General features: G+C 30.1%; 3 protein-coding genes and 6 non-coding genes across 10 annotated transcripts; 6 read left to right on the forward strand and 3 right to left on the reverse strand.

Moving 5' to 3' along the window:
- Positions 1–2,277: 2,277 nt before the first annotated feature.
- On the reverse strand, positions 2,278–2,349 carry Trnac-gca (transfer RNA cysteine (anticodon GCA)). The gene has a single exon. It is a non-coding gene; the product is annotated as a tRNA-Cys (tRNA).
- A 6,292-nt stretch (positions 2,350–8,641) lies between these two features.
- On the reverse strand, positions 8,642–8,762 carry LOC126853244 (U5 spliceosomal RNA). The gene has a single exon (XR_007687926.1). It is a non-coding gene; the product is annotated as a U5 spliceosomal RNA (small nuclear RNA).
- Positions 8,763–9,286: 524 nt separating this feature from the next.
- Trnaa-agc (transfer RNA alanine (anticodon AGC)) lies at positions 9,287–9,359 on the forward strand. Its single transcript has one exon. It is a non-coding gene; the product is annotated as a tRNA-Ala (tRNA).
- Positions 9,360–9,720: 361 nt separating this feature from the next.
- On the forward strand, positions 9,721–9,794 carry Trnat-agu (transfer RNA threonine (anticodon AGU)). The gene has a single exon. It is a non-coding gene; the product is annotated as a tRNA-Thr (tRNA).
- Positions 9,795–11,352: 1,558 nt separating this feature from the next.
- Trnap-agg (transfer RNA proline (anticodon AGG)) lies at positions 11,353–11,424 on the reverse strand. Its single transcript has one exon. It is a non-coding gene; the product is annotated as a tRNA-Pro (tRNA).
- Positions 11,425–11,985: 561 nt separating this feature from the next.
- On the forward strand, positions 11,986–12,057 carry Trnap-cgg (transfer RNA proline (anticodon CGG)). The gene has a single exon. It is a non-coding gene; the product is annotated as a tRNA-Pro (tRNA).
- A 1,049-nt stretch (positions 12,058–13,106) lies between these two features.
- On the forward strand, positions 13,107–18,050 carry LOC126852738 (aromatic-L-amino-acid decarboxylase-like). Of its 2 annotated transcripts, none has more exons than XM_050597867.1 (9): positions 13,107–13,258; positions 14,138–14,381; positions 14,838–15,071; positions 15,570–15,699; positions 15,819–16,079; positions 16,328–16,445; positions 16,831–16,921; positions 17,048–17,248; positions 17,464–18,050. In XM_050597867.1, exons 2-9 carry the CDS (start codon positions 14,181–14,183, stop codon positions 17,761–17,763), a joined length of 1,536 nt encoding a protein of 511 aa, XP_050453824.1. In that variant the 5' UTR covers positions 13,107–13,258; positions 14,138–14,180; the 3' UTR covers positions 17,764–18,050. The 2 variants fall into 2 exon arrangements, with proteins under 2 accessions (XP_050453824.1, XP_050453825.1); XM_050597868.1 differs by lacking the exon at positions 13,107–13,258 and adding an exon at positions 13,645–13,731.
- Positions 18,051–18,991: 941 nt separating this feature from the next.
- Positions 18,992–22,183, forward strand: LOC126852945 (spermine oxidase-like). Its single transcript, XM_050598244.1, has 7 exons — positions 18,992–19,044; positions 19,312–19,533; positions 19,754–20,104; positions 20,718–20,909; positions 21,088–21,413; positions 21,518–21,796; positions 21,999–22,183. Exons 1-7 carry the CDS (start codon positions 18,992–18,994, stop codon positions 22,169–22,171), a joined length of 1,596 nt encoding a protein of 531 aa, XP_050454201.1. The 3' UTR covers positions 22,172–22,183.
- A 586-nt stretch (positions 22,184–22,769) lies between these two features.
- On the forward strand, positions 22,770–26,241 carry LOC126852770 (F-box/SPRY domain-containing protein 1). Its single transcript, XM_050597924.1, has 4 exons — positions 22,770–23,113; positions 23,526–23,799; positions 23,957–24,047; positions 24,226–26,241. The coding sequence occupies exons 1-4, from the start codon at positions 22,809–22,811 to the stop codon at positions 24,318–24,320; spliced, it is 765 nt and encodes a 254-aa protein (XP_050453881.1). The 5' UTR covers positions 22,770–22,808; the 3' UTR covers positions 24,321–26,241.
- The last annotated feature ends 767 nt before the right edge of the window (positions 26,242–27,008 follow it).

The raw sequence follows: 27,008 nt of genomic DNA on the forward strand, positions 1-27,008 counted from the left end.
TAATTGTTTATTTCTCTGGCGTATATTTTATATATAAAATGTGTTTATTTCAAATACAAATCTAAGAATGTGTCGATAGAGATGCGGGCGACAACGAGATCGAATTAAGAGCGAGAAACTTGTCGAGTGCAATAGTAAGTCATATTTTACAAATCACTTGACTATGTTTATGAATAATTTAAATGTTCAACCCCCTGGATATGGACGAGGGTAAAACTGACGATCCTCCGAGGACAAAACGCAGAAGCCCCTCAGGGACATGGACCCTTTGTTACTGCCAGGTTGGCTAGGAGCAAGGACGCCAGTGTTTGATCCTACACTACGTGGTAAGCCACGGAGGATCATCGTCCGTATTGATCTCTATTCTACATTTCTCACTCCACTGCTTCTCAGGCACAAAGTTTAGAAGTGCATCATGTGATAAAATAGTAAAGTATATCCCTCATTAGGAAGATAAAAAATCTCTTCTACCATTCTGATTTATATGATATTATTGAAAAAGTGAATATGATATTATAAAGCCAGATATAAATAAATTATATGCATTTTTAAAAAAGGGAATTAATAAAAGACAGTCAAGAATAAATAAACTAATTAGAAGAAATAATTTTAAATTTGTTAATGCATTTAAAACAGTTTTATAATTTAATTATAATAGTTATATCGAAAAAAGCTTTAAAGAAAAATTTGAACGTTTTGCAATTTTCTCTTTTCAATATACTACACTCATGATTTTTCAAATAATCGTTTCAGATATACACAAGCATTTTGCGCTTGAATTTTTGAACGATAAAATAAAATAATTAATAATTTAAATAAAATGCAAGTCTCTAAAGGAAGCTATCTATAAATCGGTGACTTTTTATTTTATTCATAATACGATCGCGAGAGTCTAGCCTGTGACTCATACGAGATTGCTGGAAAAGCATTGCGCCCGATTACGGCGTCGATCCCTAAACCTCGCGAATACAAAAGAGCCGTATTCAGGATCGAGCTGACGATCATTGCTAACGATAATGGTGGATTAGCACGATCCCATCTGTCATTTGACTTACGCAATCCCGAGTTCCTTCGGGATCCGTCGACGTTGTGAATTAAACCAGATTCGATCACGCATGATCGAAAAATCGATACTACATTATTAGACGTGCCACGTTAATATTTGTAGATTTCGATACATATCTGTAAATATATTTTTTTCTAATAATTAATTTTTAGTATATAAGAAAAAAAAAGCAAGAAGAGAATGTAACCGTTCCTTCGCAAAAATATTAACAAATATTATAGTAAATATACGTCATCAAATGACCCAGCGTGGACTTTACGCATTATAATATTCCTTAAACAAGGGACTATGGCACTCCCGTACGGTGTCGAGATAGGGAGATTTATCTTGGATATACATTTCATTTGGCGGCCTGCCAATTGGCCTGATCGCCCCAAGCGAGCACTGCGGGCATTTCACGGATTCGGCGAATATTTAGTGGGGTTTTACGGATTTAACGCTCACCGTCAAAGCAGGTGGTTCGTACATCGAACATTCATCTTCCGCGGTCGGCAGTCTTGCGGATTAACCGATGGCTCTCTATTCTCTTGTATAGATCTTTATGGTGGTATGTCGTGTTATCGCGCTTTATCCTTCATCGCTCTTCCAACGTTTACACGTATATTGCTTCTTTCAGAAATTAGGGGAATCCGTGAACTTGATATTTAAATAATTAGATGTACATTTTTTTTCCAAGCACAAGTCGCATCGACTAACAAAGACTATCGATTTATTAGATTGTGAAAATTTAAGAAATACGCTGGACCATCACACAAATGCAAAAAAAATATATATTACATAATCATTCCTTCATTATCAATCCTCTCGGTTCCAACAAAATTTCTCTTAAATGCAACCTAATTGATTGATAATCTTGCTTAAAAAAATAAAATGCAAATATTTTGCAAGAAATATCGATAAATTCATTATACAAGCTAATTTCTAAAAATTTAAATTCATAACTGTCAAACATCTTTTCTTTTAATTTATTTAATAAAATTCAAAGAGCCTTTTTACTATCTCAAAACGTATTCTAATAATGCCTGAGCAGCAATTTATTATAATTTTCTTAGGCAACACTTGAGCTAATTTTATGAGATAAAATTTACTTTACTAGATTTTTTACCCTTCAATAAAACGTATTCAGATATAATAATATCATGTGTTTGCACTCTAGAAGTATATGAAAAAAATATAACAAATTTAAAAAAAAGTCAAAAAGATAAATCTTGAGGGGGCACCCGGGTTTGAACCGGGGACCTCTCGATCTGCAGTCGAATGCTCTACCACTGAGCTATACCCCCAATTGAAAATACGTTCTTTGTTTGCGTACTTCTATTATATTCTATTATATATACTATTTTATATAAGTTATTTTTAATCATTTTGATGTTTACTAGTTATATTTGACAAACATGATTCAAGAGTCCTCTTTTTAAAAAGAATAATAATTATCGCCAAAATATTGAAAACAATAGTAAATGTTTATAAAGATCATCTAATTAATTTCTTTTTATATATTCATATTTTTTTATGCATATATATTTCGATCGCTTAATTTCACATAATTTGGCGCATCTTCGTGCGCGAAATTCAACAAAAAATAAGAGTACCCTCTGACATTGAACATTCAAATATAAAAAACAATAGTTTATATAAAAAACAATTCAATTTTTTTACATATAATACAAAATAAAATGTATTTGGAAGTAATTTAAATTATATAAATTTAAAAGAAGATAGTAAGACCGTGCCTATAGAAAATAAGATGATTGCAAAAAGCTATAGATGCATAAATCTTAGGGTATATACATTCTTAAAGATAATTATTTGAAATATTTGTATCTCTAGATTTTCAATACACTGTATAATAATATACATCGCCTAAAATAATGAGTATTTTTCTAGTACAAAAACAGTCTTTATTGTCATACAAATAGTTATGAGAGCTATCCTCCCTCTCCCTTGCGAGCACGGATGGCGACAGGTAGAGTAATATACTGCGGACCACCTAGTGGCTTCATGACTTTGCCATATGTCAGCGTGACTAAGGCACACATGGTCGAGATCATTGCACGTCAGGCTTCCTGAGTGTGCCGATAAAATGTCCCATTTTCCAATGCGATATCTCGAAGTGTAAGTTTTCAAGTTAGTTTATGTATATTTTAAAAAAAGTTTAAAATATATGCAGTTAGAATTATTTTATCAATTACTTTTTATCAACACTTTTTATTTCTCCGATTTATTATAACTCGAATATATTTTATTTTAAATATATTTTCAGTTAAAAAAAAGATTTGTCATAAAATCTGCTATTAAAATTAACATCATAAAATGCATGCGTTTTGTTATTATTAAACAAAATTATTAAAATATTTCTTTGTTTAAATTTGTACGTATTTGTATATTTATGTTGTATAAATATATTTATAAATTGATAAAATTTTAATTGCTTCTTTGGAATTTACTGGATTTACTTGTACACATCATTATACATATAGCGACAAAAAGCTACAATATAAATGACGAACATTCCTGAGAATGAATTATGTTGGATAATGGATTTGCTGATAAGTTATTAATTCAAGTAAATTGTCGCAAATCAAAGTTTTCGTTAATTTACTTGCATAATCCATAGATTTCGACAAAACTTTTATGGCCAGTCTATAATTTGAAAGCTTTCCATTATGAATAATATATAGCAGAAAATTATATAATATTTTACGATATCTTATCAATTAGTAGAAAATAAAGCAATTACAAAAAAAAAAAAAATAAATAAATAAAAATCATCACATAGTGAAAGTATGATTTTTCTGATATGTCAATAAATTAATGTTAGATCCAATTCTGCAAATTATTTTCACTTTCCAGATGAAAGCTAAAATTATTTTTCATTTTATACAAATACGCATCCACTTTTCTCTTACATAATATCTGTCAATCATATGACCATTATTATAGTCACTGCATCTTATTATCTTACATAAACGACAAGCAAACTCGCGTTTGATATATTTTACGATATTTTTAAATCGAAAAACAGTTCAGTTAGCAGTGCGTTTTTCAATGCTTGCCGGCTTAACGGAGAAAAATAAAACGGATAACGTCGAAGTCGATCTATGCAACCTTCCGTTCAGTTTGCGAATTAATCCATCAAAACGGTCACGGTATATAACTCATCCCTTCCTTGTTTTGTTCCGCGCTCGTCCGTCTCTGAAGTGCGAGAGTGAAGTCGATTGCACATTGCGTTTAAATACACCGATACGAGCAGTATAAGAAAATTTTATTTATTCTTAATATGCATTTATGTAGACATTCGAGAGACACGAGAAGTGGCTAAACTTTCTTCTACATAACGTTAATAATCGATTATTTTCTTGTGCTGTTGCTTTAATATTTGATTAATAAAATTATCATGAAACAATTGAAGAATTATTTTCTACTTATGATGATAAGATAGGAAAGATGGATAAACTTCATATAAAATAAACTTAAAAATAAATTTGTGGAGAAATTGCTATTTTTCTTACAGGTAAAAGAGAAGAGAAAATTCGATCATGAAAGAAAAAATTTGTTGTGTCAAAGTACATATTTACAATTACGATATATCTACAATTACGTATCGCGCAATTCGGTCTTTTTTAAGAACTTGTCCATAAACATAAAGTTATTTTCTAATTATGATATTACCAGAAAAAGAAAAGCGATTTTTCTTTATCACGTGTTATTGTAAAATAAAAATTATTATTATAGAGAATTATTAAGCAAATATTAATATTCCTACAATCCTTTTAATAGTATTTATAAATTTTATTTTAATTATCTTTAATATTCCATTCGTTAGTTAAGGAATCAATCATCAGAAAGTATATTTAAATGATATTTCCGTTTTCCACGGGAATATAACGAATGTCATTAAAGAATCTTTCTATTAAAAGCATCGAAATTAAATTGTCGTCGATCAAATTTGTTAATGTGATGTGTACATATTCACATATATAAAACAAGTTAAAAATTTTACGCGTTTATTTTTGACTGAAAAATCGCATAAATATATTTAATTAAAAAAATATATCTTGTATAATAAATTGCTTTAATATGTCAATATATGTATTTTTTGATAAAATTTTTAATTAATTAAATATAAAAAATATAAAAAAGATGACGATATAAAAATATATTTCTTATTAATTTATTAGAGCGTTAGATCCTGATTATTTTATTTAAATTATTTTTGGAAACATTAAAAGGGACTAGAAAAGAAAAATTATAATCGTGAATAATTTATTGAATCAGTCAAGGAATAAACCACACATGTTTGTCATATCGCAATTATGCGGAACTATTTAAAATATCCAGAAAACTCTTACCCTCGCATAATTCTTACGATATATCTATCTGGCATCAAACCAGCTGGCACCATTAACCTAAATGTATATGTCGTCCATTATGACGCGGATATCTAGATAAATTAATCACGCATTTCTCTTACCTTCGGTTCTATCGACCTCAAAATTCGGCAATTCGATAATTCAGAACTCAATCAAAGATTTATGCATCACTGGAAGACCTTTCTTTGGCGAATGATTAGCATACCTTTTCATCATTGTTCTAGTTTTTTAGAACTTTATCTGATTATTTTATTATTAATGCGCAAAAAATATACTATTGTGATAAAAACAATAATCGCGATAATAATTACACAATTAATAAATAATAGAAACTTCCTTTTCAAATTATTATTGTCGTGTTTCCGATTATTACATAATTATATGAAGAATTGTTAATTTATTAATTATCTAAAAGGTATGCGAAATATATGAAAAAAAAAATCATTTCTCGCGCAAATTAAGAAAATATCTTCGTAGATACTTTTTTCTGATTGTAAGCGCAGACAACGTTGTGCTCTCGCCAGTAGTTTCGAGAATTTATTGCAAATGTATCTGAATCACCAAGAAATACACGCGAAATTCGCATAAGAATCTTTTTCTTGGGACAAATTAAATTAGCGCATTTTTTTTCGTAAAGCTTTCACTAGGTATTTTAACGCACATTCTCACATGTTCATTATGTAAACATGCGAATGCTACTTTATATGTATTCGCAATTTCTTCTACGTAACTACAATGTATCTATATATGTGCACACGGATCGTGTCATACAGAGTGGTTTAAAAAAAGATGAGGATCAGTATAATGAGATTTAATAATAAAATTCTCTTGAAGTTTTTTAGCGAAAATGCGGCACGACTTAAAATTTCTATTTAATATCCCTTTTCTTGTTTTTTAAATTTTAATCTCATCTATCATTGAGATGAGCACTATGATAATAATTGAAAAAAAAATCGTCTGACATGCATCTATATTATTTAAATTAAAACTAATATATTATTATAAATATAATAATTATTAATATAAATATAATATAAATATAATATAAATATATGTATAATTGCAGTCCTTCATACTATAGACAAAATGTATCGCATATAAATTGCCACAATTTTTATAGAAAAACGAATAAAGTGCCTACTAGGAATTATAGAGATTTGAAATTTTTTCATTGATAAAAATCTAGACATTTAATTTAGAGATGACATGTAAAGTCATCAAAATTGTATCGGAAATGAAATGATCGATATTGAGTCTCATCTTTTTCAAAGCCACCCTGTACACATCTTGCACACATAATGCACGCGCTGCAGGTGCCGCGAGTGTGCACCGTTCACGATCGCGCTTGCGGATGCATTGCGCCCACGTATATACGCATCGCGAAGTTCGCGCAGCCGTTGCGTTCCTCGTGTGGGTGCAACGTCGGTGTGTGGGTGCAACGTCGGTGTGTGCGTGTTGCGTGTACACACACCAAGTGTAGGATCAATATAAGCGATGACACAGCGAGAGCTCATCTTTAAGCCACGCCCATGAGCGCGCCGCGGACGAATGTTGGCACAAACCCGGCGGTGTGTGGCCAATCGACATCACGCATCGATTTTTCGCGCCTTTTTCCCTTTTTTTTCGCGAAAGTGAACTTCGCGAGGCTGACAAGGCAGAGCGGAGAGGAAAAAGTGACGGAGGGATGGGAAAGAACGCGTTGGCGAAGGCTTAAAGGGCGAACGTTAAGGAATAGAGAGAGGGCGCGATGAAAGAGAGAGAGAGAGAGAAGCAGCGGAGGGAGATGAAAGGGATGGAAGCGGAGCGGCGGTGGTTTGAGGAAAAGGATGAGGGAATATTGGGAGAAGGAGAGGAAGAGGCGCGCGAGACGCGTGGAGAGAAGGCGGAGGGATGAGGATCGATGAGGGTGACTCTTCCATGCCAGGGGTAAACGAACCTCCATTTCATCTCTACCCTTCGCGCCGTTATCGGCTGTCCCTTTCTCAATCGGAGGGAGACCCCCGCTGTTAGGGACATCGAGATGCCCCGCGCGCGAGCACATCCTCACGCGTATCTTCCTAACCAAAGCTTTCGCGCGATTCTCGTTTAGAATTGTATTTGTTCTTATCATCGATGAGAATCCTGTATCTCGACTTTATTATGAAATTCGAGTTTTTTCTTCATACGTACTTATCAATTAATTAATTCGCTTACACGCACACATTATTATATGATTTGTTAAAATATTAAAGTGCATATTGCGATGGGACAAAAAACCATTTCACGCGCGCGAATTCTTCAACTGCTACTGTATAAAATTATAACCATTTCTCGAGACCGTATCTCAGGACAGTCAGAGACTAATGAAACGATAAATGTGAATCAATATACTCTGATATGATAAATAACTGAAAATACCTTTAAGCAAGGAAGTCGCAGCTACTATAAAATATATATTTCTGATGGAAACGACCGTATCTCGCTATTGTTGATTTGGTACTGTGCTTTGTGAAAGAATAATGGCCGTTCGTACGAAAAAGTGATACACTACTGTCATCTAGTAGTACGAAAAGCAACTACATTAAACACATTGTAACTACATTCATCATGCACCGATCAGTTGAAGACAGAATAATAAATAACTTATAAAAATTTAAACATCTTTACTGCAATTCTTTTTCTCACGTTATGCTTTATTTAATAATTTAATATTAAATATATATGCACACACGTATATAGACAGTTTTCATATTTATATAAGTGTTCGTAGAAAAACACAAGAGTTTTAAAGATATTTATTAAATTTTTCATTTCAAAAATATTTAAATCTCTTGTTTACCTTAATAAATAAATGTTCTAAATAAATAAATGTTTAGTTTTCATGAACAATTCTAGATTGCTATCATACGTGCGTTAATCAAAAGTAATAACTGTTTCTTTTACATATAATTAAAATATATAAAATAGTTGTGCAGTCTCCTAGTTAAATTATTTATTTATTCTTCCTTTCTTAAACGAAACATTGTGACCAACCAAAGTAACAGATTACAGAGAATTGGCTTCATAAATAGCTTACGAATTTTTAGACATAATACTTTTATATGAAAAACAAGAGGAAAGAAATATGGATTTCTCCTATTAACTTTAAAAATTAGAAAGATATCTATGATAAACACAGAAAAAGAGAAAGAGAGAAAATTTCTTATGTTTGAAATTATATTACGACCCAACTTGAGTTGGGCACACAAAAAATTAGTCTATAGACTCATCAATTGTTCCCCTCCACGGAAATCTTTAGTAAAAGGCGAAAGATTTATGCGTGATTTGAAGGGAAACCAGAGTGACGAACCATTCTCAGTCTCGGTCTCTTATAGTATATTGAGTGTTTTCTACTCACGAGAAAGTTAGCCATCTAGTGATCAGCGCGAACACTACAGATGCGTACACGAAAGCACATGATTTGTTCGACTAGTTTATCTCCCCAGCTGATCATGAATTCTCTCTATCCTTCTCTTGCGGCTTACAATATTATAGTCTCTGTACAATTGTTTTAGAAATAGTATCGTTTAATATAATTTAGAAGTATCAACTATAGATACCTTCTCTTTTTGTGAATTATAATTTTTAATAAACATATATCAAATAAAAATTTTTTTATTTATTTCCTTTTTGTGGTCTGTAAGCTATAAACTTGTCACAGTTTCTTGACTTTTAATTGCTTCTTTAATTATTTACTATTGTAATATTTAAATATTTATACAAATGTTCTTAGTTTAATCTTTTTTGTACTTGACAAAAAATATATAATACATTGAATATTTATGCAAATATGTGTTTATACACGTAAGATCGAAAGGTTCTTATCGAAGGGGGCGTAGCTCAGATGGTAGAGCGCTCGCTTAGCATGCGAGAGGTACCGGGATCGATACCCGGCGCCTCCAAAATTTTTAATTTTTGCTTCTGTCACGCGTAACAATACGGTAGAAGAAACAAAACAGTAGCTCTTCTTAAAAAAATTTAATATTTCCTTTTTAATATAATTTTAATAACATTTTTGTTGATATCTTTATAAATGATTATATTAATTATTTTTATTAAAAATAGTGCACAAGAAAATTTAGGATATTAATATCTAACTATATATGTATATATTTAATTTAAATATATATGTATATATACATATATATATATATATAATTATCTAAAAATTCAAATATACTAATTATATAAACAAATATACTAGTTATATATAAATATAATGTCAAATTTATCTATTGATTAATATTGTTATATTACAACATAGGCGCCGTGGCTTAGTTGGTTAAAGCGCCTGTCTAGTAAACAGGAGATCGAGGGTTCGAATCCCTCCGGGGCCTTCATTTCCGTCTTTATTAAAGTTTGCGGAGTGATTATTTTTCTTTTTTGAAATTATTATATTCTACGCTATTTTTTTAACAATTAAAATATTAAACACATATACATACATACATACTCGATAAAATGTTAAACAATTGCTAAAACAATATCTAATTATTATATTATTTTAAAAACTATTAGAAAAATATGCATGTGTGCGTATAATTAAGTAATTATTAGTAAATATTATAAGATATATAAGAATTGATAGTAAAATAAGAGATATTATAAATAATGTCATTGATTGCTTTGAGAGCGATTAATGACATCATAAACTCCATTTTGGGTTATTAAAGATATATTTATTTATATTAATTAGATTCAAAACTCATTTTTGGTCGAACATATGTTCATGGTAAATTAGATTTAGAGATATCAAACTTACCTACTTTATTCAAAAACGCTATTACATAAATATATGCAGAAATTTAAAGCATATGATATAATATATAAATAATATAAAAAAGAAAAAGGAAATAAAAATCAATTTTTTTCTTATTTTTTAAATATCATCTTCTTGCTGTATCTTTAATCACAATAGCTCAAGATATAATTCCAAATAAATCAAGTCACAAGCAGAGTCTTAAACAGTAAATTTGAAAGTGTCACAAGATGCAACATCTTCGTCTGCTTTCTATTTATATTGCTCTCTTACTTTCTATTTGTGCCGTACTAATACAAATTAATTTTTGGTTCTTAAATATTGTATTATTTTGTTATAACCCAAAAGAGTATATACAAGTATTATAATATTATTATTTTTAATAAAGCATGCACTTTCAAATAAATATTAATTCAAATCTAGACTGATGAAGACACTTCCTTGGAAGGGATTTCCTCGAAAAAACTAATTAAAAAGGAAATAATAAAACCACCCATCGCGAACAAATGACGTAATTATCTATTAAAATTGTAAACGAGTTGCGGATAGTCTAACAATAAGTGAAGCACGTGTCAGCCTAGCAAAGTGTTACGTAATCTGATAAAACTTCCCCGCACACGAAAACAATAAACACAGCAATAAACACAAAACATAGTCCGGAACAAGAATTATCAAAAACATTATAAAACATAAATTAGGAATTAATGAATTATATTGGAAGAAACTACAACTTTTCTGCAGCAAATTGACAAGTCTTCTTGAGCCGAGCCCGAATTTTTTAATTCTTATCCAGCGTACAATGTCGAATGTCCTGTGCCTCACCCAAGGCACAACAATTTATAATCGATTGCAACTTTAATATTTAAATAAAAATGTTATTAAGAAATATATAAATATAAGAGTTTTCTTGGTTAAAATGGTTGAAAGTAATACAAATAATACACAACATGCAATATTTGTTATTTTAATCTTAAGCGTAATGTTAAATTTACACAATGTAATGCTATTACATATCACATAAATTAGAGAGAGAACTTCTAAACTTCAATCATAAAATGAGCAATGTTATAATATAGTCAACCGCAAAATAGAAAATCATGACAATTATAAAAAATTGTTTGAATTAGCAAAAATTCGGGCTCGTCCGGGATTTGAACCCGGGACCTCTCGCACCCTAAGCGAGAATCATACCCCTAGACCAACGAGCCACGTTAAATTTGTTACTTTCATAACGATGGTCATCCTAGATTCTCAAAAAACTCATTATTGATTATAGTATTATATACAATTATAGGAGAATTCAATTTATTTTGGATCTATTTGTAAATTTTTTAAAACTTCCTTATATATATATATATATATATATATATAATGCTTTTTCTCAAAAGAGTAAAAATAAAAATAACTACGAGTGAGAGGAGAGAACAAAAAATCTTTAAATAAGAAAGAAAGAGACTTATCTTTGTAAAATAAGATGTAAGAAAGCCAAATATTATAGATAAATTGTTGAAAAGATTGATACGTGAGCGTTCATAACAACCAAAGGATGAGTAACAAAAATAAAAGATATTAAACAATAAAAAACCAAGTGTAAAATATTTGATAAAGCAAATACAAATACAAATGAGTAGCCGACGTTGTGCGTTATTTTAAACGCAATTAGATATTTCTGTTTTGGATTCATGATTTCTTTATATGTTAATTTTTTATGAATAATTTTTGTGATATAGCGACCATGTCGAGGATCAAAGAGAAAAAATTTGACATATGGCTCGTTGGTCTAGGGGTATGATTCTCGCTTCGGGTGCGAGAGGTCCCGGGTTCAAATCCCGGACGAGCCCGCACTCCTTATTTTTTGCATTAAACTCGATGTTCTTTTTTTACTTTTGTTAAAAATTAACAATGTCTACGCCGGTTACCTCGATTATTATAGATTACTGCTATAGAAAACAAAACATATGTCATTTCTTACACTATTCAATAGATTTTGAGAAAACGAATCCAAACGATATTGCGTCTAATAAATAAGCATTAACTACAATTCTAGCTGTCATACATAAACAGCTATATTATTTAAAATGACTAAAATATTATCGTTAAATATATTATATAATAATCAATCACTTAATAATTAAATCGTGAAACTATTGTTTTTATGCACAAGAACCGTTCAATTAGAGGAATATATTGGTTGGCCGCAGGAGATTATTTTTCGAGCATTAGAAAAGAATGCTCGAAAATGTCATTGCTTTTGAGGTCAGTACAGATATCAATATTTCGTATGATTATGGAAAAAGCAAGTGAAAGTTTTTTGAGTGGTGGTATTTAACGTTAGGAGACAGTATCCGAGAAAAGAATTGCTTTTGAGGTCAGCACGTGTCAATATTTCGTATGATTATGGAGAAAGCAAGTAAAAGTTTTCTGAGTGGCGGTATTTAACGTTAGGGGACAGTATCCGATTGAAAAGTCTTCTGAATCGTCGACCGGCTCGCACGTTCGTATAAAATATCGCACCGATTTATTGAATTCGATTTGTTGATTGATTCATTAAACTAATTTATTGAAATTATTAAATACCGTTCCGTATGAAGTATTGTATCAATTTATAATTAGTTATATTTGAATATATCTCGAGTGTTAATTGTGTGTTTAATACGACGATGAGATACGAATGTCCAATTTGAGTAAAAGATCGCTGTTTAAAAGACAATGTTTGTATACTGTTCGAGATTGCAGCATCTCGGACTCGTATGTTGTTGCCGCGCGACCGCGTCATCGCCGCGCGCGCGATGCGAGGCAGCGTTTTCTGCGATCGAGTGAAAACGCGCGGCAACAACAAACATCGTCGCCCTTCTCGAAGGATCTAAGGTAAAATTGCCTCAAACAAGTCACCAAAAAACTGTCGGCGGAAGTGACTAAATTTCTGGAACCTTCTGCATCCTTCGAGAAGACGACGACAGTATAAAAGTAAGCCGCCAACCGAGCGCGGCGCATTCCGCTCAGAGTACTTTGACGCGTGTACGCTATTCGAGTGAAATAAAGGTTCGGTCTCGTTTATTGAAATAGACATATTTCAGTGCCATTGTGTGACTACCGGAGTTATTCCGAGACAGACGATTTATCGCTGTTTATCCGCCGCGTGCAAATTATAATCATATCTCGCGTACGATTAACATAGCAAAAATGTTAAGATTCTATTCATCTTAGAATCGAGCGCGTCTCGATACTCGCGGGTGTCGTTGTCCGTCGACCGTCTCATTTCGCGCTTGTCTCGCTCGCTTGCACGCTCACTATAAAGCGGGGAGCACACACTTTTGCATAAGCGCATAACCATAAACATAAAGAAATTGATTTGGTCCACAAATATATGCATAAGGAAATGAACCAATCAATTTCCTTATGCTTATAATTATGCACTTATGCAAAAGTGTGTGCTCCTCGCTTAACTCTCGCGCTCAGTATACAAAGTGAAATTTTCATTGTTTCGTTCTACATATTACGCGTACATCATATAGGTGCGAGTTTGATAAAAAGTTTTATAAATAAAAATAAAATAAATGTTCTCAACAAACGTTAGAAGGAAAAATGTTTGCTTTACAGAAAAACGAAGCAAAGTTTTATCAAAAGATTTTCACGTTTTATACAAAAAAATCTTTCTATAAAAAATTCTCTGTATTTATATAATACACTAAATTTTTATAAAAAATATAAAAGTAAAAGTGCTTTTATTTGCGACATCTGCAATTTTCTGTTTTAGAAATTATAGATAATTTAGACTCTGTGTAGAAAGAGAGATGTTTATATAATGTGGCATTATGTATACTCAAAATTTTTAAACTGTTTATAATAGATGCAAAGTTTAAGCCAAAATTAAATAATATTGACAATATTGATTTCAAAATTTCAATTTTTATGTTATAGCAAATTTTATATGACGTGAGTGAATCCTTGCAATCCATAAAATATGGACAGAACAGAATTTGTGGAGTTTGCCAAGGCGACAATAGATTTTGTTGCCGATTACACTGAAACTTTGAGAAATAGAAATGTACTGCCTGATGTGGAACCAGGTTATCTTAGTAAATTGTTACCTGAACAAGCACCACAAAAATCTGAAAAATGGCAAGAAGTGCTTGAAGATGTCGAAAAATATATTATGCCAGGTGTAAGTCTTTAATTTTTCATTAACCGTAAAAATATAATGTAAATATTCTAATAATGTAATGTAAATGTACAATAGTACATTTAAATACATACAAAACTGTATTAATAAACACATTCTTCTTTATTTCAAATAAAAAATATTAAAAATTAATTTTTTTTTAGTATATCTATATGAATAAAAATAAGAGCAAATAAAATTAAATAAATTTAAAGCAAATACTGTTAGCATCTTTTTTCTCTTTCGTGCTTTTTTCAAATTAATACAATAAATTTACTTCTTCTCTTTATCTCTTGACATTTCTCATAGTCTAGTTTTTTAAGTAATAAATAAATTTCTTACATCTCACTAAATGATAATTATTAAAATAACATATAGTATTTATTTTCTCTAATATTTTACATTGTAATGAGAAAAAAGAAATAGAACGAACTTTATTATTTCTATTAATATGTTTAGATTACACATTGGAATTCGCCTTATTTTCATGCATATTTTCCCGCGGCTAATTCTTATCCGGCTACCGTGGCTGAGATTTTAAGCAGCGCAATTGGTTGTGTCGGCTTTAATTGGATAGCATCGCCAGCCTGCACCGAACTTGAAGTTATTACGTGTAATTGGCTTGGTAAACTATTAGGATTGCCTAATGAATTTTTGAATCACAGCAATGGGACAGGCGGAGGAGTCATACAGGTAAACATTATACAAGAGATTATGTATATATGTTGCATATAGATTCTTGATGCACAATGAGATAAACAAAAAAATATTTGACAAATATATTAAAGTGTATTGATATTTTTAATCTTATCATAACAAATTTATATTTCTAAATTGTAACGATACATATTGACGTTTTGACGGCCTCTAAAATCGTATTTCTAAACCAATAAGTAGTTACATATACAAATTAGAATACATTGAATTCAAATTAATTTTTAATAAAAATATTTTTTAATAACTAACACAATTAATCTAATTTTTTTAAATAAATATTTGCTATTTTTTATATCAAATATAGAAAACATCCTAATATAAAAGTTATATAAGATGTTTTTTTGGATGTTAACTTGTAATATTTTTTCATTAACTTTGATGTTAACTTTAACTTTAACAAACATCGAAATCGTTTATCGAATCTGTCTATTTATGTGTGATATACATTTGTGAGATTAATTTTATTAATTTTAGGGATCTGCAAGTGAATGTACATTCATATGTTTATTGGCTGCGAAAGAGTACGCAACACGACGAATGAAAACTCTTCATCCAGAACTGAACGAGAATCTCATTAAATCTAAATTAGTCGCATATACTTCTGGTAAATATTCTATCCTCATTTTAAATTCGTACTTTAATCTTATCAATTTATTTATGTATCATTAAGTAATTGTTATTTAATTTTGTTTTATTTATTCATATTTCTCTGTAAAATTCTAGATCAATCGAATTCTTCTGTGGAGAAGGCAGGAATTTTAGGATCAATGCTAATGAGGCTGTTGCCAGTGGACAAAAAGTGTTCTCTACGTGGTGAAACTTTAAAGAAAGCGATTCAGGAGGATTTGGAGAAAGGTCTTATTCCGTGTTACGTCGTCGCTACTTTAGGAACTACTGGCACTTGTGCCTTTGATAATCTAGATGAGATAGGACCTATATGCAAAGAATATAACATCTGGTTGCATGTCGATGCTGCTTACGCAGGTGAGTGTTTATGCCAATGTTTCAATCTTTTACTTCCAATTTATACTTCTTATTAGCTTTATATTTTTATTTCATACTCGATAACAATAAATTACGTCCTTTCACATTTCAAATCATTGTTAAAATATTATTAATACAAAAAAAGAATTAAGTTTGGTCTATTAATTATTAGATAAGATTAATGTTGCTTGTATTGATTATAAAAAAAAATATTTTAATAAAAGTTTCTCTCATTAATTACATTGCAGGTGCAGCATTTATTTGTCCGGAATTTCGTTATTTAATGTCCGGTGTTCAATATGCAGATTCTTTCAACATAAATGCGCACAAATGGCTCCTTGCAAACTTTGATACTTCGATAATGTGGTATGTATTATATTATATTGTCAATATATATATATATATATATATATATATATATATATATATGTAATATAGATTAATTTTATATATATTTAAAAAAGTCTTTTAAAAATCTTTGTGTAATGTCCTCTATCACACTTCTTCTTTAATAAATAAATTATTAATTATTAATTTTCAATTAAATTTACATAGGTTTAATTCAAAGCTTTTTTATGTAAATAATGTTTATAATTAAGATTTAAAAGAGACAGCGTTTGAGCAAATTTTTAAATTAAAGATAAAAACATATTTGAAATAAAAATAAAAAAAAATTGAGTGAAACAGGCATTTTAATGAGATATACTACAAAGTAAAATTATATTTATCATTCTATTTGTATTGTCTTTAGGGTGAAAGAGTCGAGACGACTTATAGAAACGTTCAGTGTTAATAGAATATATCTTGCTTATGATAAGGAAGGACTCGTACCCGATTATAGAGTAAGATTTTGTATACACACATTGTTTACATATATATATATAATATTCTTTCTTTAATGGCTTTTTTTACAGCGTAATATAAACATCTTTTATTTTGTTTTATAATTCTTAAACTTTTTGATATAGAATTGGCAAATTTCTTTGGGTCGGCGATTTCGTTCGTTAAAATTATGGTTTGTCATGCGTATTTATGGAGTGGAAGGACTTCAGAAGCATATTAGGCATACCATAAAATTAAGACAGCTTTTTGAGAAATATCTCAGATCGGATGATAGATTTGAAATAGTTACCGAAGCAGTTATGGGTCTCGTTTGTTTCCGTCTCAAGGTATATTAAATCATTGATTTTTTATTAAAATTCAAAAAATATTAAAACATTTTTTTTTTTATTAAAAATCGATCGATTTTTGAGAATTAATTAATTAATCAATTATATCATGATGTGTATTATATGTTCTTTTTCAATCTTATCAACTTCTAATTTTTATAACAAACTTAAATCATCTCAAAATTTTTGCAAGAAAGAGATTATTCTTCTTTTAGGGTGACAACAGTTTGACAAAGAAACTGTTAGATCGTTTACAGGCTAGAAGACAAATTTATCTGATTCCCAGCATGTATCAGGATAAGCTTATCGCCAGATTTGTCGTATGCAGTCGATTATGTACAGAAGAAGACATCGCTTTCTCGTGGAACGAAATAAGTAGTCAGACAAACGAAATTTTACAAGGCGAACTTTATCAAGAATCGGTCGAGAGCATCGCGAAATCATCGGAAAATATCGCGACGACAATAGAAAATCTAAACTTGATGACAAAGAAAATTTCGCAGAAAATATCATAATTAATCTTAAAAATTTTGCCTAAAAATTTCATATAAGAGACTTGCACATTTTTATTTCAGACCTATTATAATGCTCTGTAATGTTATATTATATGTCTCTAGTTCTTATCATTTCTAGAACAGTATTCTAAAAGAGCAATAATTATTACAAGTACAATATTTTAATAAAATATACGAAAGATTAATTATAAAAAAATCTTGCCTTATCTATTTATAAGATAATGGATAAAATCTCTTTTTGTTTCTATTTTGTTTAAAAATATAACAAATATATAGAATAATTACGATATCTGTCTTATTGTCTGATTCTTTCCCTTTTATCTGTCTGGCATGGATGACCGTATCTATAACTATTAATATTTTTGAGTGAAGCAGGTTTGATCACTTTAAGAGCGATTGAATCCAATTTGCTATGAATATATATTCGACCTGATTAATATAAATGTTTTGGCTTTAGAGCACATGATTTCTTGCCCTGATTAATCATCAAACGGTCGAAGTATTTCATTAATTAATCTAATAATTCAAGTACTTTTATTAATCCAAGAATATATGAATATATTGGAGACACTTAATAATTTAATTTTTAATACTTTAATCTGTTCCTTATTTAAAATTTTTTATTATGTATAAAAAATGCTTTGTTTACAATTCGTGAATGAGATTCTGGATTTCTTCATTCTCATAAATATTATAACTAAATTAAAAACATTTATATATATTACTAAAATCCACATCGAATTTATTTCATATCAAATTTTTTCTATATCTTACACAGAATTACATCACTAAAATTTTATAATTTATACATTCTTATAATTTGTAAATAACATTAATAGAGTTAAAAACAATTAAAAAGATTATTAAATTAATTAATTATTTAACACAGTCTGTGTAAAATTTAATTGATTTTGGAAAAAAAGGAAGAATTAGGATTAATAGGTATAAGTAATACACACACACAAAATAAGTGGCACGCGCTTATAGTGTTCTAATATTATGTAATATTTATCAAAATTATTTTACATCTCGATTTTAGTTCGATTATCGAATTGAAGAATGATATAACAACAGTAGACGGTCAGAATGACGAAAGTTTTTTGTTTCCAAATGACATGTCTTTTTTATAGCATCTCCTTCATATATCTATAAATTCAAAAAATATATATTATTTTTTTAAACAATTTTATTTTAAATTTATTTATTTTAATAATATACAATAAATGAAATGCTTTCACGATCCAGGGTTTCGTCCTGGAAGCTGCAGCGATTTCTCACAAGGTATGCAGAGAATAATATTAATATAATATCAAATGAAAAGAGTCATAGATTTTTTCTGAAAATTGTACTCTTTCATATCTTATTAAATTTCATATCGTATTACTACATATACTAGTTTTGGAATTGTATTAAAAATCGTGACGTTAATTAAAAAAAATAAATTTAAACTTTATTATTTGCAATTAAAAAGAGCTGTCAATTAAAATAAATAATGCCTATAAAATATTTGTAAATTGAATAATGTTACAAGAAAATCTCTCTTTGCAGATTATTCTCATCGGACAAAGGCGAAGGTGGTAAAAAGGATATATTAGAATGTTCGAGATCAGCAAAAGTGGAAACATGTCACCTGGATCCCTGTATGATAGATCCATGCAAACCAGAACCAACTATAATTATCATAGGCGCTGGTATGGCCGGATTATCAGCAGCGCATCGATTGGCTCAATGTGGCTTTCACAATTTTACAGTTTTAGAAGCAACAGATAGGTAAAAAATAAAATTAATTTAATATTAAACTTGACATTAAACAAGAAAATATATACACACGCACATAGATATAAGCTATTTTTTGAAGTCGTTTTAATATATATATTCTATTAATTATTTTAATGTTTAAATATAATAAACTTATTATCGTGAGATGTTGCTTTTACAAGAGTTGGTTGAATTTATTAATTTTTATTTTTTTTTTTTTTTTCGTTTTCAGACCGGGTGGTCGAATTCATTCTTGCTGGTTGGGTGATGTGGTAGCGGAAATGGGTGCCACATGGATTGAGGGTGGTTGCGTGGCAAATCCGGTCTACACTTTGGCAGCGCAGGAAGGTCTTCTGAAGTCGCCGCTCGCCAGATCGGATCCTAGTCGCGGACTCTTTTGCACCAGTGATGGCAGAGCCATCGATCTTCCGGTCAGCATCACAGCGTATCACACTTTCCGGCAAATCGAGCAGCAAGCGGCGGCTCTTTTCGCTCTTGGCTGCGGTCGTGCCCACGGTACATTGCTGAATTTTATCGGCATGAGAATTCAGCAGGAGCTACAAAACTTCCCGGAGGAGCAACGGTACAGTTGTCCAGGTCACTCGCAAGCTTTCTAAGCAGCGATGTAAAGATTTTATTAGAATAATCATTAGATAAGTTTCTTATCAATTGATTAAAAGATGTTCTTAATTACAGAATGCAGTTTATTTAAATTTTATAAACTTTTTAAATTCTTATAAAAATATTCTTTAATAAAAATATTTACACGCATAAAGCTATTATATATAAATATAATTTATTTAATTTATTTAATTTATTAATTTATTTTAAATAGGCAGCTCAAAAAATATAATCAAAATTATAGAAGTTATTATTTACAAAATACATGCTGATTACTTTATAATGTATATTATGTTATAATAATACTGCTAAAATTAGTTGTCAATAATTAATATATATTATTTTAAATTGTTAACGTTTTACAGAAACATAAATAAAATAAATCATATATATCTTTAGCAAACCGCGTCATTTTATGAAAGGCTGTTTGCATTTTTATGTTCTAATAACGAAAACGAATTTGATTTAATGTAATCTTGTAAAAGTATAGCCATTATACATCGCTGCATAATTGATTATGATTTAATTACATTTTCTTCTAAAATGACAATGTGAACTGTACTCTTAACTTGCAGATATGATGCCGCAAGGGTGATGTATGGTTTGACGAATTGCACGAGGTGTCGATGCGGAGATGACCTTTCACTTGTCTCAGCTGATCATTTCGGCAGCTATATCGAGATTCCCGGTGGCAATATTAGAGTGCCCTTAGGATATGTGGGAGTGCTGGCTCCCCTTCTTCGAGAGCTACCTAGTTGTTGCATCAAGTTCGTATAAAATATTTCACAAAGAGAGAAGTACATCACAAAGTTAAAAAATTAGATAAAAGATTTGATTATTAGAATGCACAACATCTTGAAATGTCATGCTTTACATGTATCATATAGTTTTGTAGGGATATAGCTTTTTAAAGTTTTTCCTATAAAAGAAAGATTTTTTTTTAAGGTATTGCAAACCGGTTAGTTGCATTCGATGGGGTACAGTGAATGAAGCATGTCCCCGTGCCATCGTAAAATGCCGCGATGGTGATGAATATCCCGCTGATTATGTCATCGTAAGCATTTCACTCGGTGTTTTGAAGCATCAGCACACGAAATTGTTTTTACCCGGATTACCCGCCGAAAAAGTCGAAGCGATCAACAAACTCGGCTACGGACACGTTAACAAAATCTTCCTCGAATACGCGAGGCCTTTCTGGGTTTGGCGCGAGGGCGGCATCAATTTGGCTTGGTCCGCTGAAGAATTGGCGGATAGATGCGATTGGGTGAAAGGTTGTTGCTTCTTGTCGAATTAATATTCGAATATTACAGAGCTTAAAAAAAAAAAACATATAAAACGGCAAATGATTCTAACTTATATTCGACGATGCCTTTAGGTGTGGTGAATGTAGACGAATTGCCGAATTCTCAGCATGTGTTATGTGCCTGTGTGTGTGGACGCGAAGCGATGGACATGGAACTATGCTCTGACGAAGAAGTGGTAGAATCGATGACTACAGTTCTTCGTCAATTCACCGGTGATCCTACACTACCTTATCCAGCCAACATTCTCAGGACCAAATGGTGCATGGATCAATACTTTGCTGGGGCTTACAGTTACATGGCGATGGACAGCACCATTGGTCATCAATGTGATCTGGCTAGTCCATTACCAGGTAGTTTCAAGTTATTTCAGTGGCAAACGTCTAGCTAAAAAAAAAAATAATTCTATAGACATTTTTAACGTCGTGATGGATATATCAATATAACATAGTTTTCAATTTTATTTTTGAAATCGACAATCGTCAAATATATTATTGATAATTTCGATCATGGCAGTTTTCTTCGGCATCTCGTCAACGTACCTATGTTTTCTAGATGCGTGTGAAACGGTACCTCCCATACTTTTATTCGCGGGCGAGGCTACTATACCAGGGCATTATAGTACCGTGCATGGTGCGAGACTCAGCGGTATTCGTGAAGCGGAAAGGATCATTCAATTGACAAAACGATTTGGTGGTCCACCGATGAAAGTAGTTGCAAAAACGTGAACTCGTCTAGCAAAAACGAAAGCTATTTTGTGATATAAACATATTATAAATAATCGTACATTTATATGATTGTACATTTTGTGAATCATTTATTTTGTATAGATGTATTAATAAATCGTCTTCAAATATATGTTAGTTAATTTTTTTATTTATTGGGGAAAAACTGCTGTTAATTTTATGCATATAATATATATCAGAATAAAGTCAGAAAAAGATAGTGAATGAACAAGCAAACACATTAGTGTTTTCGAGTCACGAATTAAAAATATTACTAAAATAAAAAAATCCAAGTCCCTTTTAATTTTATTAATCGGCGACTACATTTTTATAATTTTTGTATCGTTCGATATAATATGTTTCGATATATTCTCTAGAATCGAAGTATCGGCATATGCTTGTCTAAGGTGCATTCGAAAATTCTATCCGTAGGATAAAATAACGTTAAATTGATCAATCAGAACGAAAGGAGCAAATATTTTCTTATCCGGATTGGTCAGTTAAATGTCACTCTACTCCACGTGTAGGATTTCTGAACGCATTCCTGCATGCGCATAATTTGACGTATGAGCAGTGTTTTCTGTGTCATGTGCATGTATATGTTTATGCTCCTCTCCTAAACCTAAACAGACCCGGCAAAATGGACGGTATAGCACTGCGAGCATCTGATCGTGTTTTAGAAGTGATATTCTCCTATCTGGATCTACACACGTTGAGAAATTGCTCGTTGGTGTGCAAACGGTGGTATCGGTTTCTCCATGACGAGAATAACGACGTGTGGCGGATGCACTGTATAAGAAAATTGGCCCAGGAGGCGCTCAGTTCCGATTTGTTGTCGTCCGTACCTACGTATAAATCGAAACTCCGTGCGTTTTATCATGCGTGGAATCCGAACGATTGTTCGCGGAATATTTACATAAAACCCAACGGTTTCACCCTGCACAGGTTGGTCCAGCGATGTTGGTCTCACCATGTCTTTAATTGTTAAAAAAGAGTCGCGTCTCTCATGTTTTCATACTCACATTTTTAACAGAAATATATTTCTAAAACAATCTTTAATTAATTATAATTTAATATTGTTTTTTACACATTAGTAAATCAGCTATCAATTGTGGAGTAAATATATTTGTATGAAAAAAAAATTAATTGTTCATCTGTGAACTCTTATTCAGGAAAAGAAACTGGAAACATTTTTGCAATATTTTTTCATAACTGATGTTTGCAAGTATATAATATATAAATTACGAGCATACATACATAATGTAATTTCCTAAAAATTATAATATAATAGAAGCATAAAATAATTTGAGAAGTATGATATTCAAAATGTCTTGCACCAGTTGCTATATCATTTCAGAAATCCTGTAGCGCAGAGTACAGATGCATGTAGAGGCAAAATAGGTTTCCGACATGGACGTCATGCTTGGGAAGTTATCTGGGAAGGACCTTTAGGAACGGTAGCAGTAATAGGAATAGCCACTAAAGAAGCACCTCTGTTGTGTCATGGATATGTAGCGCTACTTGGATCTGATGAACATTCCTGGGGTTGGAATCTTGTAGATAATCATTTGTTACATAATGGAGATCCACAGGGAAATTATCCTTTACTCAATAATGCTCCAAAGTATCAGGTATTTGATTTTATAAAATATGTGCACATTTATATAATAAGTAGAATTATCAATATATTTTTATATTTATTGCACAGTCTTTTTTTTATAATATGTATATATATTACATTTACAAAAAAGCAAGCCTCTTTGAAATATATTTCTATTTTATTCATAGGTTGGAGAAAGAATTAGAGTAATTTTAGATTGTGATGATAATACATTGTCTTTTGAGAAGAATTATGAATTCCTGGGTGTAGCTTTTAGAGGTATGGCTCTTCATTTATTTTTCTACTTTTTTTCTGCAAATGATTTATTACACTACTCTATTCCTGTTTCACAGTTTGAGATGGTTATCTCATTTCCTTTTCCTACTTTTTTCAAGAATTTTTCATTTATTCTTAAAACAAAAATATATACATTTTTATAAGTTGCTTTAACAAACAGGGTTACCAGATAAGAGATTATATCCATCAGTATCAGCAGTTTATGGAAACACAGAAGTGTCGATGGTATACTTAGGACCACCATTGGATGGCTAACACATTACATTTGAGAAAAACATATCCTCAAAAAGCTCACAATTGAGGCTGTACAATGTATTCTTAATGCCAAGTTTTCTGCACTATATCGACATTGTCTACGTTTAAGTAGAACAGAGCACACAGCTACAAATTGTACAATATTCTTTACAGAGAATGTGTGCCTGCTAGATTACTTGGTCAATAATTGTAAATAGTAGACATTTTATTTTGACTGCAAAGTTTATCATCTAGTACATACAATGGCTTGGTTTGTTTGAACAGTCAAATTGAGTGGTTTTGATTATTGTAATATTATGTGTGTATCCACATATGAAGACTTTAAGTGATATTATATATATTAAGTGATATATATATATATATATATATATATATATATATTTTTTAAATAATTATTTGTATGAAAATATTTCAGTAATACTAAACAATAATATTTACTGAAATATTTTTTATTAAATAATGCCATTGTGTGTATGAATATTGATATAATTAAAATTTGGGGGTCATCAATAATTTTCGACATACATGTATATATATGGGTATGTTTGTCATATTTAATATCTTCATGCAGAAAATATTATTTATTATTATTTATATTTAATTATGCAGAAAGATATGCACGATATCTTAATAATTTTTTATTTTTTAAAAGATTTCATTTTAATGTCAGTGCCATGAATTATATTTATGAACATTCCGATTTTGGCATCTCTCTTTATGATATATATTAATCTCAGGACACTCGTTACCACTTTGCAACCTCATTTTTTTATTACTAGATAGTAAGAATAAATGAATTAATTGTATTCTTCCAGAATGTTCATATTTTTTTTAATTCACTTGTATTGTAAAATAACAGTGTTGTGAATGAGATATCGTTAGCAACAGAAAAAACAATAAGAAAATCTTATTTGTTTTTCTTTAAAAATTAACTATGATTTGTTTGTTTGATTTAATTATGATTGATTGTTTACATATATAGAAAGCTAATATAGAATTTTTAAGATTAATTCTATTTTTTTTTTTTTGTATTATAATATAATCAAATCAGAAACGATTTTCAGGAGCAATTCTTCACATAATAGTATACAGGGTGTCCCACTTAAAGTGTTCATTGAGTAGCTGTATAGCTATATTATTTTTTTGTACAAGAACAAATTGCGAAAAATAGTTTGTAGCATATTAAAATTAAACAGAGAACGGATTCTCAAGCAAGGCCTCATTCAATAAGCACACTAAAGATCATTCGTCCTAAATAGAAAACTAAATTTTTTCTGTAATGGAATGAATGCGAATCTCCGAACCTTCATATAAAAATACACATATTATTTTAATGATTGATGATTTTTCTTTACAAGAAATGCGAAAAAAAAAGAAAATATATAATAATTATATAGCATTGTTTAATGCGCAATGCATTTTTCCCATATTTTAAACATTTAACATTCTTATATATTGTATTAATATGATCTCATTTAGATTTTAAATCATATATTATGCTCTATGTATTGCCAGTCAACTTCATTTTAATATCTCATGTATATGCTGTATAAATTTTTATGCCACTATTGTGGATAAATGAATGCACAAGAGAAATATTTCTTGCATAAAATCTTTAAGCTGTCCTTTTCATTCGTCTAGATAATTTTTACGTTGATAACAATTATATATATAAATAGATATATATAAATATGAAAGATTGTATATTACAATCTGTGTTAAGTCTGTATTTATAAATAATGTGCTGTTTTTAATATAAAAGATTGAATACCAATGAGATTAGAATGAACTAGGTATGATCAGTAAGAATTATTTATAATGTACATATTTATTATGGTGATTGCGTTTGCTGTATGTAGTGTTCGTGAATTAGTTTTTCTAAACTTTTGTACAGAATCGTGTACATAGTGATTATAAATATTTGGGAAATAAACTTTATTTCATATGTACCTATTGGATTTTGTTTATGAAGTTTACCAAATTTTACTTTTTCCATTCTTATATTCTAAATGTTCCATTGTACTTTAATAGTAATAATATTGATAATACTTGATAACTAGTCCATCATTATGGAGATTATATATTCTAAATCTTAATGTATATATCTGGATAAAAATTATAACTGGATCCACACAATTCCTTTATTCATTTTATCCAAAATCTTACAATATTTTCACAACTCGAACGCAAGTGATATAATAATAATATTATATATATATATATATATATATATATATATATATATATATATATATATATACATATATATCTATCTCAGATATCTCTCTAAATAGTACCTGACTATTAATTTGTGAATTCGAGAATTCACAATGGCACTATATTAAAAGAGAATTTGCTTTTATAAATATCTAAATCAAGTTTTAAAAAAGCTCTCCTCCACTTATTCTTGATTATATTCGAGTGAAGAAACAAACGTTCTTTCAAATTTTTTTTTAAATGTACGTGTCACGGAACAAATCGTTATATTTTTATTATGATTGAATTTAGCTAAATCTTCTATTGAAATAGAATCTCAATAATTTTTTCACGATTTGCATTGCACTATAATATTTCTGCTTCGTATGCAAATTAAATCATCATGGAACATAAATTACAATAAAATCGCCAGAATATTATTCCACAAATATTCGATTTCACCGATATTATTTACATGTTGTATGTTCTATG

This window comes from Cataglyphis hispanica, chromosome 11, assembly GCF_021464435.1.
Source record: "Cataglyphis hispanica isolate Lineage 1 chromosome 11, ULB_Chis1_1.0, whole genome shotgun sequence".
NCBI lineage: Eukaryota > Metazoa > Arthropoda > Insecta > Hymenoptera > Formicidae > Cataglyphis > Cataglyphis hispanica.

Coding starts and splice junctions, on each gene's coding strand:
- LOC126852738 (XM_050597867.1), top strand. CDS start 14,181: ATGGACAGAACAGAATTTGTGGAGTTTGCCAAGGCGACAATAGATTTT. Junction 14,382..14,837: donor AAAAATATATTATGCCAGGT/GTAAGTCTTTAA, acceptor TAATATGTTTAG/ATTACACATTGGAATTCGCC. Junction 16,446..16,830: donor TTTGATACTTCGATAATGTG/GTATGTATTATA, acceptor TATTGTCTTTAG/GGTGAAAGAGTCGAGACGAC.
- LOC126852945 (XM_050598244.1), top strand. CDS start 18,992: ATGCTTTCACGATCCAGGGTTTCGTCCTGGAAGCTGCAGCGATTTCTC. Junction 19,534..19,753: donor GTTTTAGAAGCAACAGATAG/GTAAAAAATAAA, acceptor TTTCGTTTTCAG/ACCGGGTGGTCGAATTCATT. Junction 20,910..21,087: donor CTACCTAGTTGTTGCATCAA/GTTCGTATAAAA, acceptor TTTTTTTTTAAG/GTATTGCAAACCGGTTAGTT.
- LOC126852770 (XM_050597924.1), top strand. CDS start 22,809: ATGGACGGTATAGCACTGCGAGCATCTGATCGTGTTTTAGAAGTGATA. Junction 23,800..23,956: donor ATAATGCTCCAAAGTATCAG/GTATTTGATTTT, acceptor TTTTATTCATAG/GTTGGAGAAAGAATTAGAGT. Junction 24,048..24,225: donor CCTGGGTGTAGCTTTTAGAG/GTATGGCTCTTC, acceptor TTTAACAAACAG/GGTTACCAGATAAGAGATTA.